This window comes from Oreochromis niloticus, linkage group LG12 (genome assembly GCF_001858045.2).
Source record: "Oreochromis niloticus isolate F11D_XX linkage group LG12, O_niloticus_UMD_NMBU, whole genome shotgun sequence".
Classification (NCBI taxonomy): Eukaryota; Metazoa; Chordata; class Actinopteri; order Cichliformes; family Cichlidae; genus Oreochromis; species Oreochromis niloticus.
Window position 1 is genome coordinate 15,657,757 of NC_031977.2, and position 17,699 is coordinate 15,675,455.

General features: G+C 40.8%; 2 protein-coding genes and 1 long non-coding RNA gene across 3 annotated transcripts; 2 read left to right on the forward strand and 1 right to left on the reverse strand.

Annotated features, from left to right (window-relative positions):
• nol6 (nucleolar protein 6 (RNA-associated)) lies at positions 1-16,660 on the reverse strand. The gene is made up of 26 exons (XM_005473210.4): positions 16,499-16,660; positions 16,074-16,289; positions 15,825-15,941; positions 15,557-15,736; positions 15,300-15,468; positions 15,013-15,147; positions 14,450-14,613; positions 13,617-13,737; positions 13,450-13,508; positions 13,223-13,324; positions 13,015-13,130; positions 12,640-12,817; positions 12,410-12,532; positions 11,436-11,584; positions 7,517-7,592; positions 6,793-6,933; positions 6,513-6,630; positions 6,149-6,303; positions 4,576-4,739; positions 4,310-4,462; positions 4,117-4,214; positions 3,828-3,952; positions 2,074-2,163; positions 1,782-1,982; positions 1,174-1,275; positions 1-987 (listed from the first exon to the last, which is right to left on the reverse strand). The coding sequence occupies exons 1-26, from the start codon at positions 16,535-16,537 to the stop codon at positions 838-840; spliced, it is 3,441 nt and encodes a 1,146-aa protein (XP_005473267.1). The 5' UTR covers positions 16,538-16,660; the 3' UTR covers positions 1-837.
• Positions 3,110-3,810, forward strand: LOC112841834 (uncharacterized). Its single transcript, XR_003213228.1, has 2 exons — positions 3,110-3,169; positions 3,294-3,810. It is a non-coding gene; the product is annotated as an uncharacterized LOC112841834 (long non-coding RNA).
• On the forward strand, positions 7,812-10,074 carry LOC102077629 (zinc finger BED domain-containing protein 4). The gene is made up of 2 exons (XM_005473209.4): positions 7,812-9,339; positions 9,441-10,074. Exons 1-2 carry the CDS (start codon positions 7,816-7,818, stop codon positions 9,987-9,989), a joined length of 2,073 nt encoding a protein of 690 aa, XP_005473266.3. The 5' UTR covers positions 7,812-7,815; the 3' UTR covers positions 9,990-10,074.
• Positions 16,661-17,699: the final 1,039 nt, after the last annotated feature.

Below are 17,699 nucleotides of genomic sequence, written 5' to 3' on the forward strand. Positions count from 1 at the left end.
TGCCTTTTTGCTGTCCTGCTTGTACAAATGTTAAAAGTTGTGACTCCAAGCCATGTTTAGTTTTTCTTATAATGAGCAACAAAGGTGACAACTTAAAAAGAAATAGAAAAATTAAAAGCAAAACATTCACAAGTTCCATTGCTCTTCTTGGTAATCATAGCCTTTTTCTTTGTCTAAAATAAAACACAAACAGTATCTTTGCATCAGCAGCACTGATGAAATAGATCCCGTTTGCAGAGTTTTGAATGTCTACCAACAGTTTTAGGTTACTAAAATGGTTACTCATACAGTACTTACACATAATTGCTGCATATGGTTACATATGCTTTCAGTCATAGATAACTGCATTCTCTGTTCATCACTTAGTCAATTAAATAAGAGGAAAAAGTTTTAAAGTTCCATTAAAATGATTAAAATGTCCCCTCGTGTGGAAGGAAGGAAATCCTCATGAGAAACTTGAGTACATATAAATCTAATTATATCTAATAAAAAACTATGATAAATGACTCAAAAGTTTTATCATAAAGGTTTCTGAATAACTATTTTTTAAATAAATGACTTTAAAGCTAAATGTCATTGTTTTGCAGATGTGCAAGTGTTATATACCCATAGATGTATAAAAATCAAGACAATTAAATGAAATTAAGAGGCAAATAAACTGAAATACAAACAGCATGTATGCATTTATTGGACATGAAACAAACACAGATGGATGAGAGCCAGAAGTGTTAACGCATATGGTTAACAAGAAGCTCAAAATTCATTCATGTTTTCACCGTTTTATTATTTTGTAATGGAATTGAACTGGGGGGGGGAGTATGTTTATTTGTGCTGCGTCTAAAATGACCATTTTTCAGTCCTGGCTTCCACTGACTTGACCAAGCCCTTCCCCATAATTCGGAAGTCCTCCAGTATTGCTTCAACATTGGGAACAGTCTTAGTTTCATCTCCAGTGACCTCCACGCTGCGAGCAGACACCTGTGACGTCTGATGTTTTGTAAAAAACAGAATAACAAAGAAAAAGGAAACATGAGGAAAAGGTGATTAGTGTGAAGGTGTGAAAATGAACAGAATGAAGGAGAATGACTATTACAAAAGCAAGTTTTCCACACCCCAAAAAAGTTGGTTTTTTCCTACCTTCATGTTTTTAAATGGAAGTCACTTTGCAATTACCTTAAAGGGGGTTGGGATGAATGCCTTTGGCTTCCATAAAACTGTGATTACTGTTCCACCACATGGATCACAGAAGAAAAGGGCCAAGTCTCCAAATGCCTCCTGGAAATAAAAAAAAAATAAAACTATATTATGCAAGTCAACTGACACTTATTTGTGAAGCTCAAAGCAAAACCTATTAGAAAACTATCGGGTATATTCCCCCCAAAAACAAACAAACAAACAAAACAAAAACAAACCCAAAACCCACTTCAGTTTGACAAGCTTACTCTAGTAAGTCCAAATCAGCTTGGACTGACTGACTTGATGCTTTTGTTATAACTCACTCTGTCAAAACAGGACTGTGATAGACATGTAAATGATGGGATATAGAGGAAGAACAGGAATTAGTATGAATGTTGTGCAGTTTGGATTTCACTGCCTTATAGTATAAGAACAGCTGAGTTTCTCGGATTTTCTCTTGTCTGCGATTTAATTTTTTATTATCTGGAAGCGGCTCTGTTGCATCACATGTCAGCTTTCAAGCATAATATCTGCTTCACTCTTTTTTTGAAAAGTCTGTCAAAAACACATTTTCAGCATTTGAAATGTTGAAAGACATTGCTAACTCTTAGCTCTCCCAGGTAGAGGGACACAGGGTTATAGTCGATGACTGGAAGGGGCCCTCCAGGCTGAGCCGCACTGCCAGACATCACGCCCCTGCTGAAGGTGATGGCCGGAGGATCTACTGCCTGGTCCAGCAAGGGGACCTGCTTTGGGTTCAGGTGAATCACAACATCGTAAGCTTCCAGAGGAGGACGCAAAATCACCTACACAAATACAAAGAACGCATGAAAACACTTAAATAGCAAAAATCTGCATTTATATAGTGGATAAATCATGAAGGCAGTATTCACCCACCCTGACATCCTGCTTCTGGCTGCCATCTATCAGCTGATGTTCCAGCACTTTAAGACTCTCTGCAGCCACCATTATCACACGCTGCAGCATCTGAACACACATTCAAAAGTGGCTTTGAACATTTTGAACTATTAGCACCAAAAACACTGTCTCGGTTTTCAAACTAACAGTCAGCACTGGAATATATGTTACCCATATCTTGTAAAATAATTTTATCTGGGGACCTAATTTCATATGGTAACTGCATAACAACTGGAAAGCTGCAGTGAAAACACCATTTTCTGTATGGTTTCTAATTTTGCCAAACTGTTGAAAAACAAACAAACAACAAAAACAAACAAACAACAACTTTAAATTCACCCCTTAAATCTGCTTTGAACTTCCACCACATTTTTAATCAAAGTTAGTCGATTACAACAATAGGGCATCCAATTTCAAACCATGTTAATTGAGAACATCATTCAACCTGACAGCTCTTTCTAGCCCAGATATGAATTGTTTCAACCTCTATGACATTTTTGAAGTCATGGTCATGGAAGTCTTTATTGGAAAACACTGTCATTAGAAATAAACTTAATATTCAATCTGTTAATGGACTACTTTCATAGTGTGCTCCCTGGTGGTTATTCACAGGAACTGCAACAACTACAAACAAACAAAAAAAAAAGACTCATTACCAAACTCGTCTCTACAAAACTGTGCGTACTAATTCGACAATGACCCCCTCAGGCTTCACATCCCGAGGATCCACAGGAGGTAAACTGGAATCAATGTCAACATTTATGATTAATTCCACAGTGACGTCTCTATCAGGACGTCACAGCACAAATTTCCTGTTCTCCAAGAACTATAAAGGAGGATGCTGGGAGAGGCTGGTCCTTAAAGTTGTTGTTTCTAACAGGAGCAAGGTAGCCAAGCACAGGAAACCTATCTGGGTCAGCTGCACACTATGGGAGGCTCATGTGCGTGTCTTTTCTGTACGATACTGTGTGCCACAGGACTACTTTACGGCTGCGGTCATGTCCAAACAGAGGAATATAAAACTACATATTTTACCTATTTCACTACCAAAGAGGATGGCAACAAAAAGCAGCTGGTGAGCTACACCTGATGGTTTTAGGCTGATATAATTAATGATGTAAACATCGTTCTCAGATTTATTTACTTCAATAATCCTGTTTATCATTTGACCCTTTGAATTTTTTTATGTGCTGTTTCAGATCAATGATTTACACGAGGTTTTGGAAAGACTTCAGAACCATCCGTTTCCAGTTCTAAGAAAAAAGCATGGCTATCTCCCTGTGGTATGCAAGGCAAAAACTAACACCAGCTGGAATTTCTAAAACTGATCTAGTCAGTCTGTTTAGAGCAATTCATCATCTTTTATATAGGTACTGAATCACTCTCTCAATTTAATATGATTCCTGTCTTTTCAGTGTGATCCAGGAGAGCAGTGTGCACTAAGGAAAGGCTCCCGGATTGGAAAACTATGTGACTGTTCTTTGCCAAGAACATGCAACTCTTTTCTACACCGCTGTTTATGATTCTCTGCATCTGCAAGAAACTTTTTAAACACTGTAAAAGCAAAAGGAGGGGAAAAAAAACTTCTGATGTATTTTAAGCTATAGTACAGTCTTCAGTGTTGTTTTCTTACATGTTTACTGACCAAATGTAATATTTAATCATTTAAAATTCAGCGCTGAGACCTGATCTATTAAATGTTTTGTTATTTGTGTACTTGTGTGTCCACTGACCTGAATGCTAGGTGAGCGTTTGGTCCACATAGACAGTTTTTTGTCTTTAGGCGTAGCTATAAACATGACAGGCAGGGACTCCCGGGTGGCCATGAAGCCATTCTTGATCTCTGTGTAGTCCACAGCTACACGTGACAGAGAGGCGAACAACAAGTCAAGATTTGGCGTTGAAACAGCAAAGCATATGGGCGGATGTAGAAGTATGTTGGGTGAGTAAAAAGAAAGAGGTCAAGGGGGATTTGTTTGTGTCACACACACGGAAAAGGAGTGTGTGTGAGAGAGCACTTGCCCGTGAGCTGGTTGTTGAGGTTGACAATCAGCGGATTGTTCCTCCAGTCAAAGGAGGAGAGCAGATGAAGGAAGCGAAGGAAGGCCACCTGTGGGGAACTGAGGAAGGTGGAGAAATTCACTCACATGACCCATAACAAACAGAGGAAAACGTGTTTCCTACACAAAAAAAAAAAAGCAAAAGTGGTGGCTACCTGGGAGCAGTAAAGGGAGCGGGCTGCAGGAAAAGCGACGCCACCAGCAGGTCTGCTGTGTCCTCTGTAATGTCGTCGCTGAACAGCTGAGCACTGAGCCAGCGTTTGACCAGGCGACACGCTGCGCCAAAACATGGGTGTTGCTGCTGGAGCCTTCAAATAAAAAGACAAAATGTACCAGACTGAAGAAAATGAAAAGACACAACTAAAAACATAAGTCTGCGTTGTCACACAGGAACTACTTTGTATCACTTTTGAACTTTTACCCATGTAATGTGCTAGTAAGCAGAGGCTTGTGAATGGTCGCCATCTCCAGAGCCTGGGCCTCATCGTTGTCTCTTACAACCAGCAGCCCCTCTGCAGTCAAGCTCTCCCGGAGCACCTGAGGTTCACGGTGATATGCCACCTGGATTCGGAACACCAGGCCATCCTAGGGGCAAAGGGAAACACGTGCTGCTTTAGCCAAAGGTTTCTACCTGTAGAATGGGACTTTTTACCCCTTACTCCCACCAAGTGCGAGCTCTTTAATTAAACTGATGAACTTTTCTCCATTTCTTTAAAAGCAGGGTGTCTTACAGAAGTGCACTGAGAGAACATGCTATGATTTGATACAATATAAATTATACCAAATTGAAAAGGCAGCTTAAGAAAAGGAGTATTGTTCCCTGCAATCAAACATTACCAAAAAAAAAATAAAAAAATATTCGAACAACTTATACACTACTAAGTGACCTACTGTCAAATGTACTTAAGGAACTTAAGAAAACACCAGCAAACAGAAAAAAATACTATAAAAGGCACACAAAACACAACTGAAGTGTTTTGGGGGAGACAATAACATGATGGAACAGCTGCGGAAGCTACAGTATCTATAGTATTATGTAAATAATGTGATTACCTACCTAACCATACTTACAGAGGTTCTCTGTCTTTTGTTAAAATAAGAGAATATAAACTTAATATTTTTTGGTCTGTTTTTTTTTCCCCTAGTTGCTCTAAGAATAAACTGGTTGCACTAAAAGAGAGTGGCTCAGTAACCCTTCTTTCAGTTATAAACTAGAAAAATTTGCATTTCCTGCGAAAATGCTGTGTGGATGCCTTAACGCTGAAGCTGTCTGCTGAAAATAGCAAAAAAAACATGAAAAGTTGCAAAAAATTGTATGGCGGTGAAGAAACTGAAAACTGACAATTCTGCTAAAATGAGCAGAAGCTGCTGAGCTTTGTGCTGAGAAGAGGTGAAAAAGCTGAAAAATTTGCAGAAAAGAGATGAATCAGCAGAATTTCTGCTGAAAGGAGTTTTTTTTCTGAAAACAGCAGAAAAAACTGAAAATTTTGCTGAAAGGGGGTGAAGCTGCTTAAATCTGTGTTGAAAAGAGTTAAAAAAGTTTAACTGTGAACTGAAAAAAATTGTTGCCATAAGCGGGATTTGAACCCGGGCCTCCCAGTCTGAGAACGGCTGCTTATCTCACTGAGCTAAAACACAGCTCAAACCGGCAAGGGAAACTAGTGACCCCACTGACAATGTGGCAGAAATGGGCAAAAAATATTGCATAAAAAATTCAATATCTCAAAAAGTATAGAAGTAATGAGCACCAAAAGTCGTAGTAGGAAAGAGCAGAATTTTTTAAGATTTGAATGGTGAAAATAGCACAAAAACTGAGGGAGTAGTTAAGCGCCGAAAAACGTACGGAAGCAACCAGAATAATAAAGTATAATAAAGAATAAAGAGAAACAGGAACTCAATAGTGTGGATGCCTTTGAGGGCATCCACACTATTATATATATCAAGTTAAATTTCACAGAAAAGCCAGCTAAGGGTACACATAATCAAAAACATACCTTCCAGACATCCAGGTGGGTAGGACAGGGCCTGCATGTATAGTTATGGTGCTTTCTGAGTAACTCCCCGAGTTGGATGTGAAAGGCAGCTCGGATATGCTGGATCGCGAGGCGGTCATGAGGCCATTTCCCACTCCCTTCCATGTGACAGATTACTGCAAGAATAAGGCAACCAATGCATTGGTGTATGACTCTGCATTGCTACATGTCTGTAGTACCCAAGAAAATGAAGATTAAGGTTTTAGTTTGAGTGAAAGTTTATACATATACACCATGAACAGCAGCCAGAGTGGAAATTACTACACACCTAGGTGCAGTTTTTTCAAAGATCCTTTAGAAATGTTCTGATGAATGAGCCACTGACCTGTAATAGGAGTGATATAGACAGGACATGGTTTGCCTTCCTTCGGCACCAGTGATCTGGAAGTTTTCTCTCTGTCAAAAAAGGAATACTCCAGTTTCAGTGGCCGTGGGGGAAAGACCTGCAAGGCACAGTTGAAACGTTAGTACAAATTCACACTTTAATATAAAACACATCAATATTTGAACAAGAGCTCACAGGCTTGGAGTGGGATCAAGGTGCCATTTTAAAGTATGCATTTTTTAACAACTACCAGTTTTCTGGTAAGAGCAAGGGGTTTTACCTGTGTGTATCTGAGTGCAGGGTGCGCTCCTTGCACAGCAGTGATGGTGAGAGGCAGACCTTCCAGCCTCCATAGTTTTCTGCTCAGGTCATCATAGGACTGAACCACCACTAAGCTCTCCTCCTCTCCAGTGCCAGACACCTGAAGAGCATAATGTGTATTAATATTGAACAAAGACATTCAGAGGCAGATGTACTGATGAAAAACATCACTGATGCCCTCTCCTGGTGGTTTTCAGCATTAGACTTTATTTTTAACACAAAAAATTATTTAATTGTTAAGATAATTTAGCTACAAGTACAGAATTTGTTACTAAAGTATACAAAAGTTAAATAATAAAAGAAAGTTGAGCTTTGACAGATAAATAATTATCCGAAAAAAATGCCGGTGGGATGTGTTTTTACACGTGGTTGTAATGGTTATATGTATTTATATAATAAATCCGAACAGCTGCAGAATGGTCTTGCCATTTTAAGTTTATATAATTAATATATAATATATAAATAAATCATATTTAGACCATTACAGCTGTTTTTTTTTTTTATATTTTAGGTATAACAAGACATAATACTATTATTATTGTCAAACAAACTACTCATACTTTCTAGATGGATCTGTATTGACCCAAACCATACTGTTAGGGGAAAAATATGAACGGTATGCCAGAGTTTGTCTTGAAATTTCCATCATACGTGGCTAAAATAATTCAATAATAACGGTTTACCTCACTTCCCGTTTTAATGACGTCATCCACCATCGCCCCGACATACCGCACACAGGATTCGGGGATGTCTGCGTGCCTACGGGATGACACACACGTTCTCTGTTTTTTTTTTTAACTTGAACCTTCAGTGAAATTGTACACACAATTGCCTCACCGCCATGTTTTTCTAGGGCACATGCCGAAGTGAAACAGGTCACAGACTGTTTACATTCCCCCAAACCCCGTCTTTTTAACCCCCTCGATAGCAGTCAATGCTAACATTTGCTAGCCTGCCAAGGCTTGGAACACCTGAAGTAAGCATGAAGCGCACAGGCAGGAGGCGCAGCTCCGTGTGGGACTGCTTTGAACAAACGGGGAACTTCGTCCGCTGCATGAAATGCAACGCGACGCTGAAATACTGCGGCGGAGCCACGACCTCCATGATGAACCACATGAGCAGGCACCATTCATCCGCGACGCCGATGGACGAAGACGAGAAACCCGTGATCTGCACCGTTCAGTGCATCGAGGAGGAGAACGCTCCCAACAACTCGGAAATCACGCAGGTTGCAGTCATGTCACCCAACATAAACATCACCCCTGCTGAGCGGGACTCCAGCGAGAGGAAACGCCTGAAGCGGAGCTCCGTTTGGGATATCTTCATCAAAGTGGACGACGAGGTTCACTGCACGATGTGCGGCACGAAGCTCAAATACAGGAGCAGCACCACCAGCATGATGTACCACATCAAAAACAAGCACCAGGACGCAGCACCCAACGACGGTGTGTCGCTGGCAACACATGCGGAGGTGACTGAGCTCATCTCCAGAATGATAGAGAAGGACATGCTCCCCATCAGCATGGTTAGTGGCGATGGTTTTCGCGAGCTGCTTGCATACACTGTGCACAGTTATAAAATGCCATCTGTTGGTGATGTTACACGCATTATTGAAGGCCATTTCCATGAGAAGGTTGAAGAGCTTATGGTGCAGCTGGGTAGAGTGGAGAAAGTGGCTCTCACTGCAGACTTCTGGACAGGTCTCACCTTTCAGAGGTACATGACCGTGTCCTGTTCATTTATAACAGAAGACTGGCAGGGGAGGTCAGCTGTGCTGCAGACACACAAAGTTTCAGCAGGCAGCCAGATGCACAAAGTTTCAGCAGGCAGCCACTCCAGTGCAGACACTGTTACAGACAGCGTGCTCAGCACCGTGCAGGCATGGGCTATCGCCGGTAAAGTGACCTCATGTGTTCATAACGACACGCAGAACAGCTTATCAGTCCAAGCATGTACCCGTGCCACCTGGGACTACACGACTTGCTTTGCCACAACACTGCAGCGAGCAGTCAGCGATGGACTGAGTGAAGATTTACTCCGCATCGTTGTTGCTGCCGGGAAACTAGTTAAGCACTTTAATTGCAACTTGCTCGCGAATGAGGCCTTGGAACAGAAGCAAGTTCAGATGTGCCTGCCGCAACACAAGCTCATCCAGTCGAGCAAAGACAGATGGGACACCATCTGCGACATGTTTGAACGTTTGCTTGAACAACGGTGGGCGATTAAAGCCGTCCTCTCCGACCGTACCGTCACCAGCAGGCAGGAAGCTCAGACCCTTGAGATTGAAGATGACTGCTGGCAGATCATTGAGAACTTCACGCCTGTGCTGGCGACGCTTAAATGGGCTACAACAGTCATATCTGCAGAGACGGAGGTGTCCATTTCTAATATCTACCCGATCACCTTCAGCCTGGTTCAGACTCATCTCGTGCCAAAAGAGAATGACGTCGAACAAGTCTCAGAGTTTAAGCTCAAAGTTCAGCAGTCACTTAGAAATCACATGGAGGTAGGCACCGGTTTTGACTGAAACGTATTAACACGGATAAAGATAAATAATCTGCATTCCCTTTACATATATTTATGCCATTTTATTTTTACTTATTGCAGGTTGACTCTAATGACCTGGCTTCAAAGCCGGCTCTTATCGCCTCCATGTTGGACCCCCGGCACAAACATCTGAGCTTCCTTACACCAACGGGGAGATTGGCTGCAAAGGTTAAGTTGCATGAACTAGTTTCAAAATTGGATGCAGTAACTGCTACTGCAGGTGCAAAGGATGAGCAGCAGGAGACTTTGGTCACCCCGGATATTAGCCAGGCGGCTGTGCCCTCGCAAATCAGAAGTGACACCAAAAACACTATGGTGCTGCTCCTTGGCGACAACTACAGTTCTTCCTATGCCACCGACTCTGAGGCTCAGGTTGATTACTACTTAAGAGACATTGCTCCCTCGTTAGACATTAACCCTCTCGACTGGTGGAGGGTAAATGGACCAAGATTCCCCAAACTGGCAACTCTGGCGAGACACTATTTGTGTGTACCAGGTGTATCGCTGCCGTCTTTATTGTCAGAAGCAGGACAGACGTTTGCGACAATGCGCAGAAGACTGAGCCCAGAGCATGTTGACATGATGATCTTTGTAAACAGAAATGCATAACCTGCATGACCTTAGATGTTGAAGATGCTGGTGCCCTATACCAACAAGAGAATAAGGCTACGTTCACACTGCAGGCGAAAGCGCATCAAATCCGATTTTTTTGACCCTATGCGACCCATATCCGATCATGGTATGACAGTGTGAACGGCACAAATCCGATCTGGGTCACTTTCGTATGTGGTACTGAATCCGATACATATTCGATGTTTTAGAAAGCGACTGCTGTTTGAACGGTCATGTCGCATTAAATCCGTCTTTTACGTCACTGACACAAGACAGACGCCAATTATCAGCGCCGGAGAAGACATCGCGAACGCTTCCTGGCCATCCAGTGTAGATGTCAGTTAAACTGTGGGGAAGACAACGTTGGAGAAATGTGAACATTTTATTTGTACTGTATAATCTGCAGATTCTGACAGAAATTTGCAGCTATCCTTTGAAGCACCGCTCCTCTAAAACAGCAATAAGGATAATTATTAGGTTATTTACATTATTATGTAAATAACAAAATAACTTAAAGCAAAAATTGGGAAACGTAAAGTCCGAAGTCTTTATATTAAGGGCCATCAGTCAAATAATACTGTTTGCTCTGGGTCTAAACAGAGCGCGTTGTGTGTGACATCTTTTGCGCATGCAGGCCGCTTTGAGCGTTCACACTAGAGCACGTTTGCTGTCGCATTTTATTTGTAGTGTGAACAAGCAGACAAAAAAATCGGAATTGAGCATTAAGACCTGCAGTGTGAACGTAGCCTAAGGTTACTGAAAGGTAACAGAAGAAGCAAAAAGTCAAGAAAATAGGAAGATGTTGGCGTGTTGTATGTGCTTGTGTTCAACAGTGCTATAAGTCAAAACTTGTTTCAGACACTAAAACTTGGAAGTCATTGCCTTTGAGTTTTTAACAAAGTTTGCCTGCAGCGAAGTAACGACAACTGTTACTTCGCTGCAGGCAAAAATTTTACGACATATTCCAAGTAGTTCTCAAAATTAAAATCAATCAGTTTGTTTTGTCACCTTGCTCGACTTCATACTGGCACTTCAGGCCTGAAACAGCTTGCAGTGAACCAGTAGTAGTAGTAGTAGTATAGTCATAACAAATTCTTGAAACTCAGCTTCAACTATCAGAACAAGTATCTAGAGGAGAGTCCTCTACAATCATGCTGAAGTCTTTAATGTGCCATATTCACCTTAACATAGGCATTATGTTCTGTGAATGGCAACGGATAACTGTTTTTATTCAATATCGAATAGACTAACTTCACGATTAAGGACGGGAAGAAAAAACAGAAGGCCTCTTTCTTTCTTTCACCTTGGTGTTTGTAAGCATTACAGCTTACTGAATATTTCTATCATTGTTATAGTTGGAAAAGATCACCACACTACACTGTATTAACAGTATTGTCAGTTCGTTAGTCTCTCAACTAGGCTCTGCTGAGATAAAATACATACAGCTGCAGCAAGTGTGTGATGATCTGTTTGGGAACCAGACGCTTTTGGCAAATGCTCTCTCCGTGCCACAGCACGGCCTCGGTGATGTCACCATCCTGGAAGCGACGCAGCTCAGAGCGAGGACCCCACAGCTGACGAAATTCAGCCGCCTAGCACAGGAACATTATTGATTTTTAATTTTTTTTAAATCACAAGCATGATTAAAAACAAACCCACAAAAAACAGAAAATATAAGCACAATTTCCATACCAACAACAGGATCTCTTTTTATGTTAAAAAGAAAAGCTGGTTAAAAAGTGCAAAATCCAGCCATAGTTAGGCCCATGTGTCCACTTTAAGCTGCTTCCTTGTCACAAGGGGGTTGACACAATGGGTCACTCTACATGTTTTGAGTTGGTAGAGTTTTACAAGGATGCCCTTCCCATCTCCGGTGACCTTGCACTTGGTCAAGCGAGTGTGTGAACCACTACACTATGAAGCCACTAGTAATACAGAATCATGCCCTTAAGTGCTATATTTGTCTGCAGCAGTATAATATTCTTCAAGATGTTTACAAACACACTTTAAGTAAAAATACATTTCTTACACCTAGAAAACCATTCTCAAACTGAACTGTGGCTCTGGAGTTAAAGTGAATCATCCACTAACCAGTCGGTGGTTTGATTCTCTGGTTCTCCAGGTTGTAAGTTAAAGCCCCATTGGGCAACATACCCCAAATAACCCCATGTTTATCCATAACTCTGTATATATGCACAGTATACAGTGCTTTATGATTAGGTGAATCTGGTTTGTAGTGCAAGAAGTCTATATACAGTGGTCCCTCGTTTATTGCGGGAGTTACGCAATAAACGAGTTACATTCTAAAAATAACCCACGATAGGTGAAACCTTGTGTCACCTTGTGTCTTCAACTCCAATGGCTAAATCAAGAAATAAAGCCCTATGCATGCAATAAATAAAGGCAGGTGAGGTTACCTTGGGGCTGTCTGCTGGTGGGCCTCGGTCTAGGACAGTGGATGACAGCTCTGCCCTTAAGAGCAAACCAAAAGATAGCGGAGGCTGAGCTTTGTGCTTCGGGGCTTCGCTCTCCACAGACCACTGAAATAAAACCAAAATAAAGTCAGTCAGAGATGATTCTTTCTGCACATTGGTAACTTAGATAATATGAAATAAAGCAGCAAATCCTGAATGCAAGTCTTTTTCACCTTAGGGTCAGGAGAGAGGGAGTGGGTAAGGAGGTGAATCCTTTGGGACAATCCTTGCTGGAGAAGAGACAGAATAAAAGGCAGTGCAGTGTGGATGTAATCCCCACTGTGGTCCATCAGCTCACTGAGAAGATTCAGTTTCTTACAGCTGGACTGAAGCTTCACCAGCTCACACAACCTAAGGGGAAAATGAAACAGAAGAGCTGAGAGGATGAAGAGCAAAATGATCTCTACTCTGAAAGTAAAAGTCCTCCATGTGTAGATTTTTTTTTTTAAATTTATTAACCATGTTTCCTAAATAAAAGGTGCAGAACCCAACTGTCTACCTAGTATGCAAGGTTAACTAAATATGTGCATTTGTTTATAGAAACATACTGGAACACATGGTCACTTGTCCTTATCATGGGTTTGGGTGTCATGAGGAGGCACTGGAACCCATCCACTGTAGGGTTGTCCCAGAACTGCATTGACAAAGACGCCTCATGCTGCAGCTGAGGAACCAAAGTGAAGAAAGTTCAGAAACAGTTGCTTAAAAATCACGAGTGGAAAAAAAAAATATTCAAACACACCACTGTTCAGTTACCTGTTTGTATGTACAAGCAGTGATGTCAGCACACATGTTAAGGTGTCCCGAAGGGTCAACAAAGACAACCTGGAAAGCATCGTGGAACTCTGAAATGGATGGCTACAGAGTAAAGATAAGGGAAGGGAGGGGCGGGGTGGGGTTGAATAATAGTTCTGGAGTAAATAAAAGTGTGAATAAAGTACATGCACACATTTAGTGTTTTAAATTTGAGTTTGATAACTCACAGCTGTAGAGTCAGGATCTTTGGCCAGGCTGATTCCATTCACTGTCAGATCTGTAGATGCTGAAGGAGAAGGTGCAAGGCATTCAAAACAGAGATAAGCAAGTTACCTTTCAATTACCAAAATTTAGAAAAAGGACACAGGAGGACATCCATTAAAAATAAAATTACCCAAGAAGTTCAAGGCGTTTCGAAGAAGCTGATATGCCGTCATGCTGTTACTGATTCTATGAGTGATCAGTAGATACGCCAGCAGCATTGAAGCTAGGAAGCCATTAAAACAACCAGTGCCCTATAAGACATTGAGAACAATAAAGATATAAGGTAAGAAAATAAATACACCTTAAAGTAGGAAGTTTTTTAGCTTTAGCTTTAAATCAGAGTTTTCAGTGTTGTGAAAATGGCTGTCTCTCTACCTGGCTAGATTTTAATGGTGACCTGTGCTAAAACCATGATGTGGATCAGGCAAGGATCAGAATTTCAGTTTAAAACTATCTGGAAAGTTACAGCACTTCCAACAATATGTGTTGAATTATTAGTGGAGCACATCTGCATTTAATCATTGAAGTTTTTAATCGATGATGCAGAATATGTATAAATGTTTTCATGTTTGACTCTAATCTGCTTCCAAAACTTACACTGCTGGAACCTCAGCTACTAGAATACAGATCAGAGAATTCATCAGCTGTATTTGTAGGCCATTTATCACAAAGAATAATTATTTAATCAATAAAATAAATTGATCTGGAGATAAACGAAATTGATTTCCAAATCTCCTTTATTAGGCTACGAGAACTTTTAATGTTTAAATAAATCAAAAGTTTCAGCATTTCAATTTGATCCATTCAAGAATAAAGTTGATTATAACCATTGTTATAACCATTATCTCTGACTGGGGTTTTCGGCTTTGTCAAGCCATATAATGCAAAGTGCTATGCTGAACTTTGCAGTACACTTCTCTGAACTCTATGCAACAAGTGTGAGAACCAACGAGAGCTTCCTACCTGATCAAGCTCTCTTTGACGAAGCCAGACTTTAAGTAAAGCCACACCATCAGTAAAAGCTGAGCACTGAGAGCTGACAGCAGAGAGGAACTGGAGGTGAGCCCTCGGCAATAAATCTCCCAGAACAGAGCTGTTGTAATGTGGAGTCGGAGGTTCAGAGCTCTCTGTGACAAAATAAGTAATACAAAAAAAAAGATTTTTAAATTAAGGAGTTGCTGACTAATAACATGGTTATAAATATACAATACAATGAAAACAATCTGTTGAAAATCCAGACACACTTTGTTCAAAGACTCAAGCTGCATCAGAAGGTCAAAAAAAATAACAACTTTGAGATCTCCTTTGCATGCTCTTGATGTTCCTGCTTTGCTTCTAATTCCATCAGAAATATCCAGGTCTTTTTTAAGCCTGTTTAATGTTTTTCTAGTTCATGACAGGCTACTTCTACTTCTGTAGTTGGAGGGTTAGTATTTAACTAAATTTAACATACAACTGTAAAATCATTGTCTGAGACAGTTTACTGGAGGGGATTTAAACACTGGGACGAACAATAACAATCTTACCAGACTGGGACGTCTGCAGACCAGTGTACCACTCTGTCCTGATGTTATTCCTCTGGGGATGGAAACGGCTAGGCTTGAAGAACCCGGGAGCCGGACAGGCATGAACACGGAGGGTGAAGCTGGAAGAGTCTTTACCTGGAATACAAAATGCTTTTTATCTCAAAGTCACAACCAGAAAAAAAAAAAATCCTTTTAAAACAGATGATAGAATCCATACAATGTAAACGTAATGTCATAGAATAATGTTTAAAATGTATACAATAAGAATTTAATTAAAACTTGAATACCTGGAGGGGTCAGCAGCAGAACGGGTCGAAGTCGATTCCCATGGAGACAGGAATACTGCATGGTCCCGATGTCAGAAGAGGAAGCGAGATGCTGGGCCAGGCCTGCCAGGTAGAGAGCCCTTTTCCTCGGATACCTCTGGTTCAGGACATCTTTTGGATGGAGGACATCCTAACAACAGATGAGCAGAGTAAAGGCTATGGAAACACTGCATACCATTGATGTTTTGTAGAATACAAAAGCAGTTACGATGACTTACATTTGGAATTGTGACAGCCAGGTCCACCATGACATTTGGTTTGGTGCAGGTACCCAAGGGGTAGCTCCCAATCAGATCAATGGAAGAAGGAGGTGCCATGTGGAACTTCCCCTTTGTTGTTTTTGGCACCAAGAGAAATGGGACCTTTACTGCACCAGACAGCCAGGACAGGTCACTTACCTGAGACAAAAATCATGTTTGAATTTGTGTGGAGTTGACCATCCATTGCCAATCACAAAGCTTTGGTTACAACTAAAGCACAACATACCTCAACTTCTGGTGAGTCTGGCACAGTCTGGATTAACTTGGTGACTGTCTGAATGAATGAATCTATTTGGCGTTTCCTGCGTTCACTCAGTGCAACTTCTTTCAACAGCTCCTCCATCTATTATTGATAACAGATCACTATCAGTTTGTGTGGTCAGTGGTTACATACGACAACAGGGTTAAGAGATATGATCACACTCCTTTTTTATCATTATCTTTTATGGTTATGTCACTAAGTCTGGCGTCTCACCTGCATTTTGAGCAGACTGCAGTGAAACAGGCTTTCTGCCTCTTTCAGTTGGTTGAGCTCCTCTGCTGTAGGAGGTCGGTACAGATCATTTCGAGATAGCTTCACCGGGTGATAGACAACCTCCTCCCCTGCGTGATCAGCTTTGCTTCTTTTTGCTTTAACTGGAGCCTCATTTTCCTCGTCCTCCTCTTGTCGAGAGGAATCTGAGGGAATCATCTGTAAACAACAAATTATACATGTTGCACTGTAATACGAGTTACCAATATTCCCCCCGCACAAAATGTATGAAACAGATAAGTTCGCTAAGCGATTCCAGTGCGACGTAAATAGCAAACTGTAGGCATGCGAGCAGCACTCGTGCATCAGTGTTCTGCTCTTTTCTGAGCGATCGGGAAGCCAAACTTTACTACATTTTCAAGTCTTACCTCTGCTGGTTCCTCTGGAACGGACTGCTTCTTCTTCATTTCTAAACTGTTTTCGACGAGATAATATTTCAGTTATTTAGGAACGTTTCATCAACAACGCTTTCCCTTCATTCCGCTTTCACATGTGCCAAGGGTTAGTGAAACATGCTACCCAACAAAATATTTCCCTGATTGGGTTAGAAAAGGTGAGGGAGCTCGATGATTGGCTCGCTTCTCTCTCTGGGCGGGGCCAATCGTCTTTACCAAGATAGGTTGCACAAACAATCTTCTGATTGGTGCTCCGGAGCCGCTCATGCGCAGACACATGCCTATAATAATTTCGACACAGGTTAAATAAATAAATGAATAAATAAATAACCCACTTTTGATATGGTAATATTTATCTGCTTTAAATTTCTGTTAATATTTTTTTGTCAAATTAATACAAATGTACAGAAAACGCAGATCCGCTTTTTATAAGCAATTAATTGCTAAATATAGTAGATACAATTCTGTTATTTTGCCTCCAGGGAAGAACACAGTTATACAAACACCTATCAGCATAATGTGCAATACATTCAACAGCCCCACAAACTACAGCCTCTAAAGGATCATGGAGCTATTACATCTTCCAAATGGTGAAAAACGGAACATTATAACATTTATAAATGTATGTGAGAGTTTAATAAACAGCTTTTCACTCATTTTAAGTCCAGTCTTTGTACCTGAACATTTTCATAGGAACATTTCTTTGCTTGGTAAACTGCTTAACAATGGCCTCACATTCAAGCATAAAAATGCACCTAACTCACAGAAGGAACCAGAGTCTTATCTACACAAATACAACATAGGAAATAACTAATGTTGTTACAAGTGCTCTGTCACAAAAACACATACACTGTTCTCATTTCTTTAGCAGAATTAATGAAAAATGCTATAAATCAGACAATTTGAATGGCATAAAATAGTATTTTTGCCCCAGCGAAGGGACTCCCAAAGAGTTATTAAACTTGGTACATCTCAATATGGTGTGCATGTAAGCTTAAAAATTTGAGGGAAAAAGGACAAATGGTGGACAAAAGAAGAAGAGGCTTAAAAATCCATCTACAGCATATGAACAGTGTCTAAAAGTCTTGACTTTAGGAAATGAGAAAAAATCCAGCAAAGAACTGATACAGGAACAGAAAAATCCCCCTGGCTCTTCAACTGATCCTTCTACTGT

What these genes read in the sequence shown, in the direction of transcription:
- LOC102077629 (XM_005473209.4), top strand. Translation starts at nt 7,816, where the DNA reads ATGAAGCGCACAGGCAGGAGGCGCAGCTCCGTGTGGGACTGCTTTGAA. An exon ending in CACTTAGAAATCACATGGAG is followed by an intron (nt 9,340 to 9,440) that starts GTAGGCACCGGT and finishes TACTTATTGCAG; the next exon opens with GTTGACTCTAATGACCTGGC.
- nol6 (XM_005473210.4), bottom strand. Translation starts at nt 16,537, where the DNA reads ATGAAGAAGAAGCAGTCCGTTCCAGAGGAACCAGCAGAG. An exon ending in ACAAGTGACCATGTGTTCCA is followed by an intron (nt 12,818 to 13,014) that starts GTATGTTTCTAT and finishes TTTTCCCCTTAG; the next exon opens with GTTGTGTGAGCTGGTGAAGC. An exon ending in CCTCAACAACCAGCTCACGG is followed by an intron (nt 3,953 to 4,116) that starts GCAAGTGCTCTC and finishes TGTCACGTGTAG; the next exon opens with CTGTGGACTACACAGAGATC.